General features: G+C 44.5%; 1 protein-coding gene across 1 annotated transcript in view; it reads right to left on the reverse strand.

Moving 5' to 3' along the window:
* Positions 1-282: 282 nt before the first annotated feature.
* TTLL10 (tubulin tyrosine ligase like 10) overlaps positions 283-18909 on the reverse strand; it is a 29375-nt gene continuing 10748 nt past the window's right edge. Inside the window, exons 2-12 of the mRNA XM_069874468.1 lie at positions 14210-14308; positions 13344-13494; positions 12349-12467; positions 11124-11244; positions 10409-10494; positions 10030-10201; positions 7985-8156; positions 6176-6316; positions 5608-5724; positions 1408-1501; positions 283-563 (exon numbers count right to left, since the gene is read on the reverse strand). Coding sequence (XP_069730569.1) covers positions 283-563; positions 1408-1501; positions 5608-5724; positions 6176-6316; positions 7985-8156; positions 10030-10201; positions 10409-10494; positions 11124-11244; positions 12349-12467; positions 13344-13494; positions 14210-14308 — 1553 coding nt within the window. The remainder of the gene's footprint in view (positions 564-1407; positions 1502-5607; positions 5725-6175; positions 6317-7984; positions 8157-10029; positions 10202-10408; positions 10495-11123; positions 11245-12348; positions 12468-13343; positions 13495-14209; positions 14309-18909) is intronic.

Consider the following 18909-nt stretch of genomic DNA (forward strand, 5'->3'; position numbering starts at 1 on the left):
TCTCTGTAGCTTTGCTGTAATTTCTGGCTGGCTGTTGAACGTCCTACTTTCTGCAAAAGAACTTTCTGCAGAATAAGTATTTATAGAAATAATCAGTAGTTTTCTAGTTGAGGTTGATATCTGTTTCTTTACATAAGCTGAAAATGAGCTGGACAATCACAGCACGCGCAAATACAGCTTTTATTTTCCTTTTATGACTTCTGAACTTGTGAAAACCCTCTTGACCTGTAATAGTTCAGAGGGGTTTTCTGTGATGGTCGAGGAGCTGTGTGTGTGGTAAAGTTAGGACTGTTGATTGCCAATTCTGGGCAACAAGGCAACTTGTCCTGAAGAGCAAATGAACCTCTTGGAAGAGTTCTTCAGCGCTCGGGCAGGGCTCCGACCAGAGTGAATGGTGCTGCCTGCTTGTGGCCGCAGGTATCGGCCAGTTCTGGACACCCCAAGTTGTTTCTGGTGCAGATTTGCAGCATGCTCGTGATAGAGAAGCACAAAACGGCGGAGTGTCTCTAAAGGCAAAACACTCTGACCCTTGAGGCGCTTGGTGAAAACCTCCAGAACCAAATCTGGAACAGAAGATGCAGATGTGAGATGGTCTCTGATGCTAAACTATATCCAAGCTGTCATGTGTAAGCACAAAGCTTTTGATAGGAATGGTTGGACTTGATGATCCGGTGGGTCTTTTCCAACCTGGTTATTCTATGATTCTAGATTCTATGAAAGCAGCTGTGTGCATGGGAGGGGAAGTGCGTTCCACCCCATGATCTGTGGATTTTGTGGACTCCTGCCATTAAGAGAATTGAAAAAAGAACACACGACGCACACATTTTTGTTTCTGCATTCACTTCAGCCACCTTCAGCCCCACTGGAAGCATTTTAGGAAACCGGTAGGAAAAATGTTGTAAAACTGCTTGCAGTGCAGGATATGAATATTCCCCAAAATAAATACACACATCCAGTGTGAGGGTGGGGAGGCCCTGGCCCAGGCTGCCCAGAGCTGTGGTGGCTGCCCCATCCCTGGAGATGTTCAAGGCCGGGTTGGATGGGGCTTGGAGCCCCTGATCCAGTGGGAGGTGTCCCTGCCCATGGCAGGAGTGGAACTGGATGGGCTTTGAGGTCCCTTCCAACTCAACCCATTCTATGATTCTAGGAAGGCAACTGTATCTATGAAAGTCGGCATAAAATTTAACCGCTCAGGTCCTTCTGGTGGGTGCATGGCTAACTAGACTGTAGCTTTTCTAAGTCTGCATGGATTAGAATTTTCAATGCCTCCTAAATTGCTTAGAATCTCAGCAGTGAGACATCTTCACGCAAAGATTGTTTCAGCCCTGAAGCTGACAGAAACAGGAGTCTTTCTTCTGAGAAGCAGCGATTACCTGCTGCTGACCACCCTGTGACCTGTTTGCTTACCAAGGCTCTCGTAGACCACAGCTGGGATGATCTCTTTCAAGACTTTGCAGTTGGTATGCAATGCTGGGTTTGAGTTCATCTCCAGAAGCCAGACCTAGGAAAGATGAATGCCAGTCAGGAATCTAGGCTGGATCTTCTTAAAGTCAGAGCAACACCCTCCTGCTGTCTTAGGGAACACCTTGAGAGGTGGGAGTACTAATAAATCCCAACAAAATCCCACAACATAGGATGCAGGCAGGAGAGAATTTTCCTAAGGACTGGATGAATTAAACAAATCCCTTTCTGTGTGCATTTGCTTACTTCATAACAGCATTATATCTTATTTTGTGTCTCCAGCTGATGCTGTGTAGGTTAACCCTTTCTCTGTAGGTCTGTGCTTCTTAACGCACCAGTTTCCATACCAGCTTCTAGCTGAGCTTTTTGGATATCACATAGTTATAAGGAATCTAGGAAATATTTTCATTTAGGGTGGACATGGAATCAAAACTAAGAAAACAAGGTACTGAGTTTTCAACAAACCCTTGGCCCTGATTTCCTGGCTGAGCTTTAGTTTCAGGTGGAAGCCATGTGAGATACTAATTTTACAAATCAACGACTGTCATCTCCATTTCCCTTTGAAATGCTGAGGTCTGAAGCTACAAGCCACATAATGTGATGGTCCAGATAGAAATCTGTGAACAATTGTCTCACATGTAGTGGTGTTTATCATTTCTTTTCTCTATAGTGAGGGAAACTCATCTGTTCACTTCCAGCCTCCACCATATGGTGCTGCATCCTATATATAACACATGCAGCAACTATTCAGCATTCTGTAAGGAAGGATATTTAATCATTTAACAGCCCCAGGAGTATTTAACTGCTTTTTAACAGATTTTAAAATCTAATTTAAAAATTATATTCTTTTCTGAAGCAACAATGAGTTTGCCTGCAAGTACCTGGGAGATAAAATCAAAGTGTTTGGTAGATTTTGGCAACGTAGCAGTCGAAATCTTTTGATGAGAATAAAATACAACAATTAATTTCACTTCTTTGAAACACTCCATTAAACAAATGAGAAGACTGATTAGTGAGGGCAGTGAAATGTTTTTTTTTCCCAGAGAACTGGAACAGTTGATCAAAAAAACCTGCTTTGAAGATGCCAACAGAGGGCACCTAAGTTACATACATTTTTTCCTAGCAAATGTTCTTGTAAGTGGTTTTACTTTTAGAAGTTCATAAGATTTTGTGCTGACAGACAAACTCAATGAACCTTCATAATTATCTTGATCAGGTTGTGGTTTCTTGTTCTTCAAAGCAAATAAAACTGACAAACAGGAGGAAGAAAGTTCTCCGTGACATCTATCACGCTGTTCATCTACATTCATATTTGTTCTCGACTTCCTAATCATGGATTGTCCTTTTTTGGAACTGGATGATTTTTAAAGTCAGGCTCCTTGGACACCTACTGCCACACAGACCATTCCATGATCCTATGACCTCTCTACATCAGAACTTAGATGAGGATGGCTTAGTCCTTAGAGAGGATGGCTGTAACATGCTTCAAAGCCCAAAAGTATCCTCGGCAGAGCTGGCTTGTTCTGTGTCTGCATCCACAGAGCCTGACCTCTGGCTGGAGCTTTACGCAGCACTGAAATAGCAGTCATAAATAGGAATAAAATAACTTGGTCTCTGTGCCGTGTTGACATAGCTGAAGCCACATGCCCAGTTGCAAACCAAGCACTGGAAGGGCTACTCAGATGTTGCCGACCCACTAAGCGATAGTGGAGACCACAGGCTAAAGCAGTGGAGTTCTCTTCTCCAGTCTTTACAGCCTTTATCAGTTTTATTTTTATCATCGTGACCCGGGGAGAGCACAGCCAAGTCTACAGTATCTGTGTGGTACCTGATATTCGTGGGGTGAGTGAAAAGCCATGTCATTCAAATCAAAGGAACCGTCCCTGCTTTAACTAGAGGCTTGAGTGTTATCTTCATTTATGCACCTCTATCACAAATTGACAAATGGCTTATTTATGTTCAGGCTGTTCTCTGCTGATAGAGAGCTGAATCCCTTTATGGCTGATGAAAACGCGGCACATCTGCGTTCTCAGCGTAACCCTGGAGAGAAGCCCTTTCCCATGGATGATGCAATGCATGCTGAAAACAGGCTCCTTGAGCCTTGAAATCACACTGTCCTGAGCTGTGTAGGGACTTAGGATTTACACTGCAGCACAAGGAAGCTCCAGAAAACAGCAGGAAAAAAAGCCAACAGGAGCAAACCCACATCTGTCCCTTTTGCTCCTGGTCCTCTTGAAGTACTTCCTTCCTTTCTCAGCTCACATCTAAGTATGCAAAGCTCTCCTGAAAGGCCTTCTAAGAGCTCTGAGGCAGGAAAAAGATCTTCCAAAGTCTGAATCAGGATGCTCAGGGCCTTCAAGGCATGATGCTGAGAGCATTTATGTCTTCGATAAATAGGGAAGAGGGAAAGGCATGATGAGCTATAGAACTGAACACATGAGACCATGCTAAATCAGCATAAAGCAGATTATACACGTGGCCTGAAATGGGATGACAGGGAGAATAAGGCTGTTGTGTGTTCCAGGTGAAGAGGACAGGGTGTCAGACCAAGAATTGTAATGCCAGCTCACAGAACACTGGGAATTTCCTCCACCAGCCAGGGTTAAAGCTGTTGTAAGCTGACTCTGCAGGGCGTGTTCCTGTGTCTCTTGACACAGCACTACCCCAATAAAAATGTAGGTTTGTGACTTTCCAGCAGGGGCAAGAAAACATGGACAAACCTACGGCTGCATAAAAGCCTAAATTGCCACTTTACTCTTGCAATGGGAAGTTTCAGCTTCCAATTGACACTGTCACCACCAAGCGTCCAGAAATCCTCCTCGTTCTTATAGAGAATGCTTGGCAAGAGACAGATTCTGTTTATTTCTCTCTCTATAGAATATGTGAGGATGTAATGGTCTTTAAACACTGATGTTTTTAACTGGCCAAGTAGGAATTGCCACAATAGAGTGATATTGGATCTTCTATTTTACTTAAAGTTTACACAGCCAGGACTTTGCATGCCAACATTGCAAAAGACAATTCCCACTGAAATTTGAGAAGCACCAGTTTCTACGTCTTTGCCATTTGCTCTCTCTTGCCATTGACTCCCTGTACAAAGGAGCCTATTGTTCAGGTGCCTTGCCCACTGCTGCATACATTAATTCCATTCTTTCCTAGGGTTTGCTGTTCATCCTGCCCTTTGCTGGAATATCTTTGAGTTCCTTTCTGCTTTAGCAACAGCAGAATCTGCCAGATGGCTTTCTGTTATGTGTGGGCCAGGTGGTTCTGTATTGAAAGCACCTCAATCACTATATTTATTATTTCCCTTTCTTCTGCCTTTTCTTCTCTGTGTTTTACAAGTTTGGGTTGTAATTCTAGCCGGTTTTACAGACTCGGGGGGCTGACCTATTGCTAAATAGTGAACCTACAGTGAGTGTGGAGATGCTGATGCTGACATCTGAGTTGATAATGACTGATTCTTCAGTATGGTGAGGGTTCTGAGTCACCTGTGTTCTGCATTGCCTGTGGTGGGTGCTCAGCTAGCTTAAACCAGTGTAATTCCTGTGCTGTTAGAGGCATTACACGTTGGTTTATGCTGGCATATCGTATATTTGGGTTCTGGAGAAAGAAAAAGCTGAGTGGGCATTAAAATTCCAGTGATTCCTGGGGAGATTCTGATTGGACACAAAAGGAAAATCGTTCGCAATGAGAACAATGAGCCCTGAGAGTAATCTCCACAGGGAAGAGTTGGATTTCCCAACCCTGGACACTTTCAAGATTCACCTGGGCAAGGTACTGGAACATCTTGTCTAGACTATGCTTTTGCTAAGAAAGGTTGAACCAGATGAAGCTTGAGGTCCCTTCCAACCTGGTATTCTATGGTTCCCATACTTTTCACTATGAGCTTCACTTCCATGTGAAAATTCTGCATTTTGCTTCCATCCTGAGCTGTTAATGCCAGGGTTTTGCTGTGTGGTATATCTGCAGGCAGAATAGCTGCTGTGTCTTGATGGAGCTGGAGAAAGAAATGAATCCTGCCTTTAGAGCTGACTGATCGAATGCTCTATTTAATTCCTAGCACCAGAGCCTGTGTCACCTGGTCTGTACTGCTGGCATTAGACATCTGGCCATCGTACTTGGTATTTGACAGCATTATACTCATACCTTGAAGTTTTCATCAATTAAAAAGTCACAGCCGATGAGATCAAAGTAGCCCAGTTTGCAAGCCAGTTTGTGCTTGGCTGCCAGGAAACACTGAAACATGATCCGCTGCATCCTTTTCTGAAACAGAAGATGGGGAAAGGTTGTAGCTGGTCATTGGGAATGCCAAGGAGCTTTCTAACGTGTACTTTAAATGCAGGACCACAGCATTGAATCATAGAATCATAGAACCACCAGGTTGGAAGAGACCCACCGGATCATCCAGTCCAACCATTCCTGTCAATCACTAAACCATGTCCCTCAGCGCCTTGTCCATAATTGCATTCTTATAACTACCATTTACATTCACACTCTCTTTTTCAGCTGTTTACCCATTTTATTAAAACTAAACTCTTTGTGTCTTCACTTCTGTGTTTAGCATCCACAGATAAATGGTTACCATGGGACCATCAATACCTTCTCGCTCTGTGTGGGTGTCTCCCTGGGGGCTCCAGGGAACTGACAGGTCTCCTCCCAATTCCTATCACCTTAATTAGGCAGACGAGCACACCACACGCTTGCTTGCACTCACAGTAAACACAGTGAAAACCCAGTCTTTGGGGAGCCCGTTGCTTTTTCCGAACTTCTCATTAACGTAGCTGTTGAAGTCCTCCATCCGCCAAACTGTCTCATCTTTCAACTGGCTGTACAGGGAATTCTTCTTCTGCATGTACTGAGGGGTGGAGAAACAAGGCAAAGGGAGGATTAGATTCCTGGCAGTGAAGAGGAACCTGGGATCCACTTGCATGGCAGACATCCAACAACCCCAAGGTGTTCACAGCACCTGGAGTTGGGAAGAAGCCTGGGGTCAGGTTAGAGAGGTGGAGGGAACAGAGACTCTCACTAGCAGAGCTAAATCTGGGCAAGTACCCAGGGTCTCTGTCAGCAGTGTTTTCTCTCCAAGTCTGTGTGTATGGACGTACGATATGTCTGGACCAGTGGCTGACAGACAGGGAGAGGTGCTTTCAAGTCATATTCATGATATTATTTGAACTAAATCTGGTTTCAGTGTCTGGCTGCGTGGAGGAGAGTACATCTGGGAGAGATGTATGGATGTATCCCCAGACGAAACCTAGGTGAGGGCTTCTCTCTTCCCCTGCCTCATTAATCCCTATGTCAGCTGAAGTTTATCAATAATGGGGTATTTTTCAATCAAAGGCAAGTCCTCTTTTCCTGTGAGACAGTGGGGCTTGGCTGCAACTCCATCTCTGGTTCGGCTACTGTGTGGCTGCAGAGTCTCTGGTTAGCGATGCTGTCTCTGCTGCCTCTTTTCTTTTGGAAATGCAGCAGGAAAATGACTGATTCCAGGTGGGTCGTAACGGTAGGAAGGGAATGACAGCAGAATCAACCGTAATTTGAAGAAGCCGCTCCTGCAAACTTCATTTCCCTCCTCCCAGCAGGAACCCAGGTAATTTATGTTGTGCTCATAAACACCTGTCCTTTGTTTAATATCACTTGTGCCATGGGATTCTATCCCAGCACCTGAAATCCTGTGTGGATAGCTCTCTATCTAGCTGAGCAAACAGACTATTCCAGGAAAACAAGTGGCGTACTGATAATAGCAAATATTGCAGGAAGCAGCTATAATCTGCTGTCCTGAACTGCACTTCTACAGGAACCGTGAAACTCCAGCTGAAGTGGGTTTGTCTGATGCCTCCCTAATGCAGATTTTGCTAGTTCTCAGAACACAGCATGGTACTGGAAGGAGAAAAGGGCTTCGTAATTTAATCATCTTGCATCAGGGCCAGTTCTGACCATTGAAGGGATTCATTTGAAGTAAAAACTTGGGTAGACGTAAGGAACACAGGCTTTTATTTTGTACGACAAGAGATATATGAGGGTACAAGCCAGGACAGTCTTGTTCTGTTACAGCCCTCATTTGAGAAGCAAAGATGGAGATTGAAGAATCAGGGCTCTTGAAGAACACATCTGCATCTTACATCTTTACAGTTGATGTATTTAAGCACAACAGGAGCAGCAAAATCCTTAGCCAAGTTTAAGGCTCCTTTGTGCTATGCAGCTGAGATCAAAGGTTTCTTGCCCTAAAAAGCTTATGGTCTAGAGGTCCATGAGAGAATAACTGCAGGAGAAGGAGATCCAGGGAGAGAAATTGTCAGGTTTAGGAGAGAACTGATCCATGGCAGAGAACTGATCTGGATCCAGTAGCGTTTCTGTTCAGCCTTATTGTTGTTCCTTACCACCAGCCCACATAATTTCCTGAGTGTAGGAATTGTGCTTGCATGAGGCATTTATTTTTAGCCTTTCAAAAGCCTTTTTTTTCGCTTCCTATCTCTGTTCACCACACCTTCCCCTTCTTCTGAACTAAGTGACCTTAGTTTACCTGGTTTGTGAGATGAACAGTCAGATCATCCGAAGTGGCATCATAATTGACACAGGTCAACCTGACGTAACCCTGGGCAAAAAATAACACGTATGGTGCAGTGCAGGCAATGAGGAGGTAAGAACGGACATCAAACTTCTTCCTTTCCAGGAGCAGAGGCTTCTCAATATACCTGTCAGAGCAGTATTTCAACACGCATCACCAACAGGCAGCCAAACTACATGGCAATTCAAAGCACACACAGAACCCCACAGCTCAGTCATAGAATCATAGAATAGTTCGGGTTGGAAGGGACCTTAAAGAACATCTAGCTCCAACCCCCCTGCCATGGACAGCAGAGACACCTCCCACTGGATCAGGTTGCCCAGGGCGCATCCAACCTGGCCTTGAACCCCTCCAGGGATGGGGCAGCCACCACTTCCCTGGGCAACCTGTTCCAGCATCTCCCCACCTTCATAGTGAAGAAATTCCTCCTTATGTCCAGTCTGGCTCACCCCACACCATAGAACTAATCTATTTGTTCTTTTCTTGATGCTGTTTTTAAGGTGAGTGGCAGCAGAGGGCACTCATAGGAGAGAAAAGAAGTGCAAAGAACAATTCCTTTTGAGAGGAGTAGAAGCTATGCTGAATCTCGGGAGCAGGAGGTAATTAAAGATTTACTAATATTTACTGGAGAATATACAAAGTTTATATCTGAACATAAAGAGTCCTTCCTGCAGCACCATTGCTTTTATTGCCAGAGTGGCGTAATCTGGGAATTGTTCCCCTTTATCATCAAAGGTTGCTGGATTCTGTATAAATAACGAGGATATGCTGTTAGAAAAATCAATGCTAACAACAGTTTTCAAAGCAATATGCTTATTCTTTACAGCATAAGCCATTCCTTGCTAAGAGAAATTAAGATGAAATCTAAGACAGGGTCCGACTGCTTCTTCCACTAGCACTGTTGCTTATCCATGTCAAAGAGCACATCTTGTCTTTGTCAAAGAGCAGATACTGTCCATGTCCAAGACCATATTGGTCTAACTAAGGTCCTTGGTCTGGGTTTGTGAGGCAGACCCTGTTTTGCTCTGTGTATGAAGCCTGTGAGATCCTCATTCTGGTTTGCCATTTTACAAATCTCTCCTACCCTTTGCAGGGAGGCCAACCACTCCTTTCTTACGAAAATCAACGTTCGGATGAACGTAAGCAGAGAATATTGCTTGCTTCAGAAACCTTGGAAAGGTTACCATGTGCTGTGTAGAGTGCCCTGTATGCCCAGCTCTGCACACCAAAGGCATCTAGGAACTGTAGCTCCTAGGGTAAATAATGAAAGCATCTGTTCTGGCATTTCTCTCTGAAATTTTTATTCTCTCATCTCAAAGCACTGAATCTGGTTAAAGATATCCCTGCTCACTGCAAGGGAGTTGGACTAGATGGCTTCCAAAGGTCCTTTTGAACCCAAACCATTCTATACTTCTATGTTTATAGGATATAATGGCTATAAACTGGAGGGGGCAGATTTAGACTAGGCATAAGGAAGAACTTCTTCATGATGAGGGTGGGGAGATGCTGGAACAGGTTGCCCAGGGAAGCGGTGGCTGCCCCAGCCCTGGAGGGGTTCAAGGCCAGGTTGGATGGGGTGTTGGGCAACCTGATCCAGTGGGAGGTGTCCCTGCCCATGGCAGTGGGGCTGGAACTGGATGGGCTTTGAGGTCCCTTCCAACCCAAGCTATTTTATGATTCTATGATATCAAATTTAAATTGTTTTGTACAAGTATAGAACTTATGTACAGATTCACAGCATGTGACCTCTTGACGTCGTCAATTTTCAGACAAATTAAACTCAGATCTTTCTGATGACAAAGATCTACCTTGAAATGACTGAAGCATGAATGCAAGACAAACTAAGCAGAGAAATAACTTCACTCCCACAAAATAAAATCTAGTAGGTTGATGAGATGTGGTGTAACCTCATGAAATACCTATCGAACAACTCAGCTCTCCGAGTCCAGTGTGTAACTTAATCACTAATCACACATGAATTCCCAGGCTTCAGTCTCTACCTTTGCACTATTCTTGCCTGAGGAGCCTTGTATGACATGTTCTTATTGATGAGGTATTCCTTAGTGCTGCAGAGCTTGGCTTGAACAGTGTTGACAGCAGATGGAGTTTTAAACAGGAAAATTCCTCGGCCTTGGTTGGAGGAACTCGGTTTGCAGATCCAAATCTGTTCTTCTGTGGAGAGAATGAGGCTATTATAGTCCTGTGTGGGGTATGAAACACACGTGTGCCTGCTAGTGGGCTCTGAGAACTGCTCACTTGAACATGTGAGTATATATGTGCATATAGATATCAATTATTATTACCGTGCATACTTTTATGAACATTTAGAGGATCACAGAGCTATTTAAATTGATTGCCATCCTGATTATGACAATTCACCTTTGCAGAGCTCAAAAAAGGCATTTCTCTCATCTTTTATGTCCAGGCGAAAGGATTCTGGGAAGAATTCTTCCATCTTCAGTAACCTATAAGAGAGTCAAATACAAATTGAAAATCCTACCCATCACATTCATTCCACTATTACTTTCAGAAAGAATGTCTGCAAGCAGAAACTTAAGACATGGCTTTTTTTTTTCTGCTTGTAGACAGTTGTGTGTTTGTTGCATGGTTTTCCTGAGCTACATTCCATAAGATTTCAAGAATACACGTTGGCCTTAAGATATTCTTCATACACTCAGGTTTTTTGAAAGCTAACTGAGATGGCACAGGATTGCCATTTGGGTTTGTGATAGGTCAAAAATGAAGGAGCAGAAGTGGCAGTAGCTTCTTTCATATTTACAATGTTTATGGCACGAGAAGTTGTGGCCTTTCCAGCAGGATGATGTACCCAAAATAGGGGATTTATTATGACTACTGTTTTGGGGGGACCTGGCACTCCTACCACTCCAGACATAGAGAAAGAAATTTTGTCTCTGATGTATGAAATTCTGGGGGAAAAAAAGTGATTTTTCTAGAGGATAAGAAAGACATAAACCCCCATATACTTTGTGTCCTGCACTGTTACACATTCAGGAGAAATTAATCCTCTGTTTATGTGCTCTCAATTTCTCTTGGCACGTTTCTGGTCAAGGTTCAAATTGGTGAGACTTCTTACTTGGAATTAGAGCTCCTACTGTTCCTTTTCATCACCCGCTCTTGCTCTCTCAGGCAGCATAAAAGCCCTATCTTATTGGTGAGGAATCCATTGTTGGGAATCTGGTAGAGAAGCTGTTCACCTGTATGAGGAAAAAAAAATCTTGTCCCATGCAGCAGAATCTAAAGGATGAAGCTGACTTTGTCACTGTTGACTTTCACCAATTTACTTTAAGGTAGGAATGACAACTCGCAAAGCAGTGAAAACAATTGCTGTGAATGTGTTTCTGTCCAGCCTTGGAACAAACCGTCCCCATGGGGCTTCATGAAATAGTTTATCCCTTCCCCCACTCCAAAGGTGCCCCTGCCACCACAAGGAAGGACATGGATCTGTTGGAACGAGTCCAGAGGAGGCCATGAAGATGATCCAAGGGCTGGAGCACCTCCCATAAAGGAGGACAGGCTGAGAGAGTTGAGGTTACTCAGCCTGGAGAAGAGAAGGCTCCGGGGAGACCTTAGAGCAGCTTCCAGTGATGAAAGGTGCTCCAGGAAAGCTGGGGAGGGGCTCTTGATCAGGGAGGGCAGGGATAGGATGAGGGGGAATGGTCTGCTGTACATGGGCTGGTGGGGAAGTGAGAACGCTCTCCCTCTGCCACAGGAAAGACCTCAGCTCTGTGCCATGATGCTCAGGCTTGATAGAGCACAGGTCTTGACCAGCTCCCAGAAGTAAAAGAGTTGCCTCAGGGACTGTCCTGGGGGGAATTTTCACTGTTTGGTATGCGAAGTACTGCTCTGAGGATGTCAGCCAGATGCATGGATGTGGAGGTCCTTGATTTTATGCTTTTCTGGTGGGAAATCTGGCTAGAGGCTATAAAGTCAGGATGCACTGATGAGACAAAGGGTGGAGTGCGATTCAAAAAGTTGCTTGCCAATACAGTGGAGTAGTTTGGAGATAGCTGGGCCTGAGGTGTGTAGGGTGATTCATCTTGAGCTTACTTTACTTCCCTCTGCAAGTGCACCCTTCCTTCCCAATAGTATCTTTTCTCCCAGAGCTGTTTTCTTGTCTAAAACCTTTCCTTGATTAAATCATCATGGCAATCCAGGTCCGGTGTCCCCTCTGAGGACTGCCAAGAAGTTGGGGTTGTCCATTTCTCCTGCCTTCAGGTGACCTCCTCTGCCCTGGCAGTCCAGTATTCTCAAGTTTTTCCCACTACCCTCTCCCACTCAAGCCCCACAGGCACCTCTACCTTCTTTGAAATGGTAATAGGTCTCTTGGCACTTGATTTCACACCATTTCAGTGCATAATCCTCTCTTCTGTTGTCATAGATACGCTGCCAGCCTCTGCTCTGGCAGTAGCTGCTCAGGCTGCATATGGAAAACAAAATAGCAAAGTAGCTTCCCTTCTGTTAACAAATACTTAGTTAGCTCATGTCCCTTGAACTCTAGGAGCCTGACCTAACATGCCCAGAAGCCCCTGGTTGGGGAGTAAGGTGGGAAGCATTAATTAGAATGCCTGCTAGTGGACCTGCTGCTCTGAACTTGAAAGGGTGGGGGATTAGCTGAGGATGCTAAGAGCATTGTGATTCTGCAGCTCTAATGAGAACTTGTACCATTTCAGCAGGGTTTTTTTCAATTAGGATGCAACTGCTACCCATAGAATGGAGATGTTCAGGGTCCAGTCTTAATAAGGAGCCTCTCCACTGAGGACTTCAGGGAGCGATGCCAAGTAGCAATAGAAAAAACAATTTGTAGACAAAACTACGGAAACACAGCAAGGAAAGTGCTCTGTTTGCAGCAGGGACTCTGTGGTGCTCGCTGGTAACAGCATTTAGAGTAGAGTGCCAGTACCCTGGAAGGAACTTAGAAATGAATGAATGGAACTTCTGATCTGACAATTTTTCTTGGGCAGAATTCTTCTTTTTAGCTTGTTTTACCTATAACACAGCAGAATGTTGCTCAACAACAGTGGTTCCCAGCTCTAGTGGTGATGCTGGCAGATCTGCTACGTGGTGTATTCTGAACAGCCCCAACAGAGAAACTTTTATTAAACAAATGGAAGTATTCTGTTTCTTTTCAGATATATGGGTCCTTTCTATTTGAATTATCTTTGAACGGTTCCCCAGGTCTACCACTCCAAAAAGGCACCATATCAAAGGCAAATTATTTGAGGCTCATGGATACATTCCATGCTTTCATATATGATCATATTACTGTTCATATGAATGTGCTGAGAGGACTTACAGCTCAGCTCCGTTAGATCCCCCGATGTAAAAATATGGTCCTGGTCCCACCGGTGCTTTGTGTATTTCTTCTTGAGGGTATGCCTTACCGTGTGTTTTATTCCCATTAGAATTGGATTTGCCAAGCTTCACTTCAGATATGGTAGAAGTAGCTGCAAAAGTGGAAATTGAGAAACTTCAGATGGTCTGAGATCTTCTCCATGAACCCCACATCTAGAAAGCCAGCTGTTACAGAAGATACTGTAAGGTAAGGGGCTGCTCCAATTGGATTTATAGCCATTGCTAGGGGCATTGTCTTAAAACAATTCAGAAATTATTTCTAATGTAAGCTGGTGATAGGTACCATGATGCGTTAATTGGAAATAAATGCCATTGTCATACCTGGGAGCTTCCAGAGCAGCTCATGCTTACTTATATAATGAACATTTGGGATATTGATACCCAAACCACTGGGTCCAAAAACACGGAAAACATTAAAAGGTTTCATACTTCCAGGGGCTGAGAAACTATGCCTCTAGTTTCTTTTCAGCTTGGCTATGCACAAAACTTTTGGGAACCATAAAGCCTGTCAACAGAAGAAAAAGTTCACCTTGTCCTAGCTCTGTCCCCACTGGAATTAGGTAGTGGCAGGGAAGGAGGAAGCAGGAAGCAAGCAGATGAGAAGACTGGGGTTATCTACTCTTTGGACTGTACTTTTATTGTTATTTGTTATAGAATATCCTGTGATCACATGAGTAAAAACTTCTATCTCAATGACAACACTCCTTTGACTTAAATGGAGCAAAGACACTGAACTTTGTTATCTCTCGTGTTTTACAAGCACTGGGTTTACGTCTTCTCTGCCCACGCTTACTGGCTTTCCCACACCTGCTTCAGTTTGCCTTGGAGTAAAGGAAGTAGACTGTAAATTCTTTGAGGTGGCACTTGCTTTAAATTTCTGCTTCCCGTAATACGTGGCATTAACGTCTAACAGTCAAGGTTTAGCGATGTTAAAAACTGCAGCATTATCAGTGCTAATCCCTGGACTCCTGCCTTGAACATACTCCTGAAAATAAAACCCAAACAAGCCAAAAGAACGTACTGAACAACCAGCCCAAGCAAGCCAGGGCACAGCTTCCAGGATAGAGAACGGTGCCTCGGCGATGCCTTGTAACCAACTGAAATGAGCTTTTTCCAGGGTGAAAATGAGCATTTTCCAAGGTGAATTTCCCCCTGCCTGTTCCTGGTTGTGTAGAGCCAAGCCTACAGGATGAGGGGGCAGTTTTGATGGGGAGGACTCCCCAGCAGAGAGCGGTGCCTGGTTTTTATGGCCACTATCTCATTTTGCCATCACAGCACCGAACCAGCGTTCCGTTCCTCTAGAAGAGACCGTCATTAGCGGCTCATTGAATGTTTTGATCTAACCATCTGAAGGTAGCTCAAAGACAGGGTTAATGCATTATGCATACGCATCAGGCAAATTAAAAGACATGTAGAAAAGCAGCACAGCTCACCTGCTTCCTAGACCCAATGCATTTTATGCAAAGGTTGTACCGTGAGGTGGTACCACCCCTCTAGCTACTGGTATCTTCCACGAGGGAGGCTGATCTCTCTCCACTGTCTTAGCACCGTGCGTTAAAGTGCTGTCCTTGCTCCTCTTTGATATGAGATTGTAAATATTTATTTGTCTTTTTTTAACATTTAACAGCTCAGTCCTACCTTTTATCATCTCCCTCCTTGCCTGGATTGCTAAGAAATTAACCAATTTTAAACAGTCCCATTTATCCTGAGACACGGACACATGAAATACCCTGCAGTGATTGAAGTGCTGGTAAGGTATTCTTCCATTAGTCTGAACACGTACTTGTCTCTCCCTCTCTAATCTTTGACCCAGGGGGTGGGAGACTTTTATCTTCTTTTCTGTCTAATTATGGAATCTCCCAGTATTAAAGGTGAAGCTTCTTTACGTTGCATCTTTTGACATGTATTCTTTAAGTGTGAGTCCCCTTAGTCTTCATTTGTTTGTATGTTTTGCATCCTCAGATGGCTAATTAACAAAGAAGGATGGAGAGACAGAGATGCATTTCAGGCAAGGGCCTTTTCACTTGTTTATCAGAGGTGGGATTAGATGCTTGTTGGGACTTGAGCTCTTAGGAAAGACCAGGCAGAGTGGTTTAGCTTGCAGGTCTAATCAGCCCAGAGCAGTGGATACTTCAGTGGAAAAGTTTGTGCATCTAAACTCGATTCTACATTGTCCTGTGAAAGAGCCTCCCTCTGTCTAAAAGCTACTTGTGGTGTGGAGGGGGAGAGCCTGGGGGGAGCCAGGCTTCTAACTCATCACATAAACTACCAGCACGAAACTAAACGGCCTGATTCCCTTCCAGAGAGCCCACACAGAGATTGCCTTCACACTGGGCGCAGCCAGCAAATTACATTGCTCGAGACAATTCTGAATTCGGCTCATTAATTTCTTTGGGAATTGTGTGTTGGTGGTGTCTGTATAAGCAGCTCCTATCTAATCTCGGTTCTGCTTTCAGTGCACAGGAGGATAAACACACTGGCAGGGAGAGGCAGTCTGCTTTGTGTCTTTTGTTACCAAAAGAGAAAAAATAGCATATCTTGGAACAGAAAACTTCCTTTTTCCCTTTTCCATGTAAAGGAAGGTTTAACAGAATAGGAGCTGACTCATTTCTCTAGAATTCAGAGTTTAAATCTAGCTGAAATTTTCATTTAAGAAAGCTACATGATCTAATGAACTTTCTAAAGACAAGCACTGCCCTAAAGATCAGCTCTGTATTAAAAAGATCCATTTGAAGTGAATGAAGGTATTTGTTACTGCCAGTGACCAACAAATCCAGAACGTAAAGGGGGCTCCAGGAAGGCTGGGGAGGGGCTCTTGATCGGGGGGTGCAGGGACAGGATGAGGGGAATGGTTTTAAGCTGAAAGAGGGGAGATTGAGATGAGATATTAGGAAAAAATGTTTTCCTGTGAGGCTCTGGCCCAGGTTGACCAGGGAAGTGTGGCTGCCCCATCCCTGGAGGGGTTCCAGGCCAGGTTGGATGGGGCTTGGAGCCCCTGATCCAGTGGGAGGTGTCCCTGCCCATGGCAGGGGTGGCACTGGATGGGCTTTAAGATCTTTTCCAACCCAAACCGTTCTATAATTCTATTAATACATCAGGAAAATAATACTGCTGGTTTTGTCATTGCAAGATTTGTGGCATTTCAGCCAAATTATCTCTCCATAAAAAAGTGATGTTTTCTTTTCAAAGGAACTGCTGGTTAATGGATAGGTTGTTTTTTTTCCCTTTGCGTTTTCAACAAAGCACTTAAAATGTCAGCATAAAATATTTTAATTTTACTAGATATTTGTCAGCTAATATCAATAATCTCTGACTTGAATTTCTCTTGAAGCAAAAAGATGAGCCTGTTTCCACAGGGTTTAAATGAAAATGGTGTCTGTTACATGCAATAAGTCTGTGATTTATGCCGTAAGTTAGTTGACATCACGTCTTACACTTGGCTTCATATAAGAAAATATAACTCCCTTGATACTGACATCAGCATGGTCATAGGACCCCGCAGGATTAACAGCTAAAAACAAGGATACAAGATTCACCTCTGTTAGCTGGTAAGGATCCAGCCTGTTGTTTGCTACGTTTTTGCATCATGGATTTGGGGTTCTTTTTCCACCTGGTTGGCACAAAGGCCATCTCAGCTCAGCCTGCAAAAGGAAAGATCATCATCAGCCCCTTCGCCAGAGTCAGGAGTGATCTGGGCAAGTTTGTAAGGTGTATTTTTTTATCTGTCATCATTTACTCTGTTGATTCTACCTGCTGTTTTATCATCTTCTGCATTTTTTTCCCATTCCTTCAGACTAGACATAAAGAGGAATTCTTCACCATGAGAGTGGGGAGGCCCTGGAACATGTTGCCCATGGAAGCTGTGCCTGCCCCATCCCTGGAGGTGTTCAAGGCCAGGTTGGATGGGGCTTGGAGCCCCTGATCTAGTGGGAGGTGTCCCTGCCCATCCCAGGGGGTTGGAACTGGATGGGCTTTAAGGTCCCTTCCAATCCAATCTATTCTATGATTCCATGATTCAGAATCTGACAGAGTTGTTTAGCATGGAATACATAAGCTCTGCATTCTATCTCAGCTTGAACCCCTCCAGGGGTGGGGCAGCCACCCCTGCTCTGGGCAACCTGGGCCAGGGCCTCCCCACTCTCGCAAGAAAATATTTCTTCCTAAAATCTAATCTAAATCTCCCCTCTTTCAGCTTCAAACCTGTCCACCCTTGTCCTCTCCCTGCACTCCTGATCAAGAGCCCCTCCCCACCTTTCCTGGAGCCCCTTTCAGTAGTGGAAGCTGCTGTAAGTTCTCCCTGAGATTAGAGAGGTGTTCCTACAACCACAGCTTCTTGCCTTTCAGCCCTTCCTTTTAGGGGCTAAATCCATATCTTAAGTTAACAATAAATAATGGAAATTCTAACCTTTGCTCAGCAGTTTCTAAATACTTTAGCAGAGCTTTCACTGCTCTCTGCCATGCCCACAGTTTGGAGAACTTGCACTTGACGTCTAGTCAGGTTATAAACAGCTTCAAAAGAAGCAACCCATCCTGTGATGGAGCAGGTTTGCACTCTGGAAGACTGCAGACAGCCTTATTTCAGCACGGTGGATTCATAACAGCAAGTGGAGTCTCAGAAACTCAGATTCCGTTGTGTCTGTGCGTGAGGGTCATGAAGACTTCAGCACAGTAAACACAGGTTGATCCCCTAGCAACAGCTGCCTGGCTACTGTTGGTAGTCACACAAGGGCTTCTGATTTTAAAAGTGCAAAGGGATTTCCACAAATGCATGTGCTTTTAGCTAAAGCTGTGCGACAGGGGGGTGCCGAGCAAATCTGCGTGTGCATATCAGAATGGGACTGCGTAACAGAAAAATAGGAAACTCAGTTCAGTGCTCTGAGTGTCTGCTGGGTGGCACGGTTCTTACTCCCTCTTCTGTGGCTTCCCTCAAGTGTTCTAAGGGTCAGGCTTCACCTCTCCTTGAGAAATCCTTGCTGCTTGCGCTGCTCCAAATAGCAAACCAGAAAGTCCACTTCCATTCTCTCCCTCTATACTCAGTGCTGGTGAGGCCACACCTCAAACCCCAGGTTCAGTTTTGAGCCCCTCACTACAAGAAAGACCTTGAGGGGCTGTAGCGCATCCAGAGAATGGGAACGGACCTGAGGAAGGGTCTGGAGCCCAGGGGTTTTGGGAGCAGATAGGAGGGGATCAGTATAGAGAGGGAAGTGCTCAGGGAAGTGGTGGCTGCCCCATCCCTGGAGGTGTTCAAGGCCAGGTTGGATGGGGCTTTGGGCAGCCTGATGAAGTGGGACATGTCCCTCCCCATGGCAGGGGGTCTGGAACTGGATGATCTTTAAGGTCCCTTGCAACCCAAACTATTCTGTAAGTATGGAAAAAAACAACTCTATTGGTTTGGGTGCTTCTCCAGAATGAATTTCTGACCAAATAGAGTGCATCCATTGCCAGTTTTATGACTAAACAAACCATTTCATGAGCATGGCAAATCCCTGTTTCTACAGGAGCCTCTC

The sequence above is a fragment of the Phaenicophaeus curvirostris genome, chromosome 22, assembly GCF_032191515.1.
Source record: "Phaenicophaeus curvirostris isolate KB17595 chromosome 22, BPBGC_Pcur_1.0, whole genome shotgun sequence".
Lineage (NCBI taxonomy): Eukaryota > Metazoa > Chordata > Aves > Cuculiformes > Cuculidae > Phaenicophaeus > Phaenicophaeus curvirostris.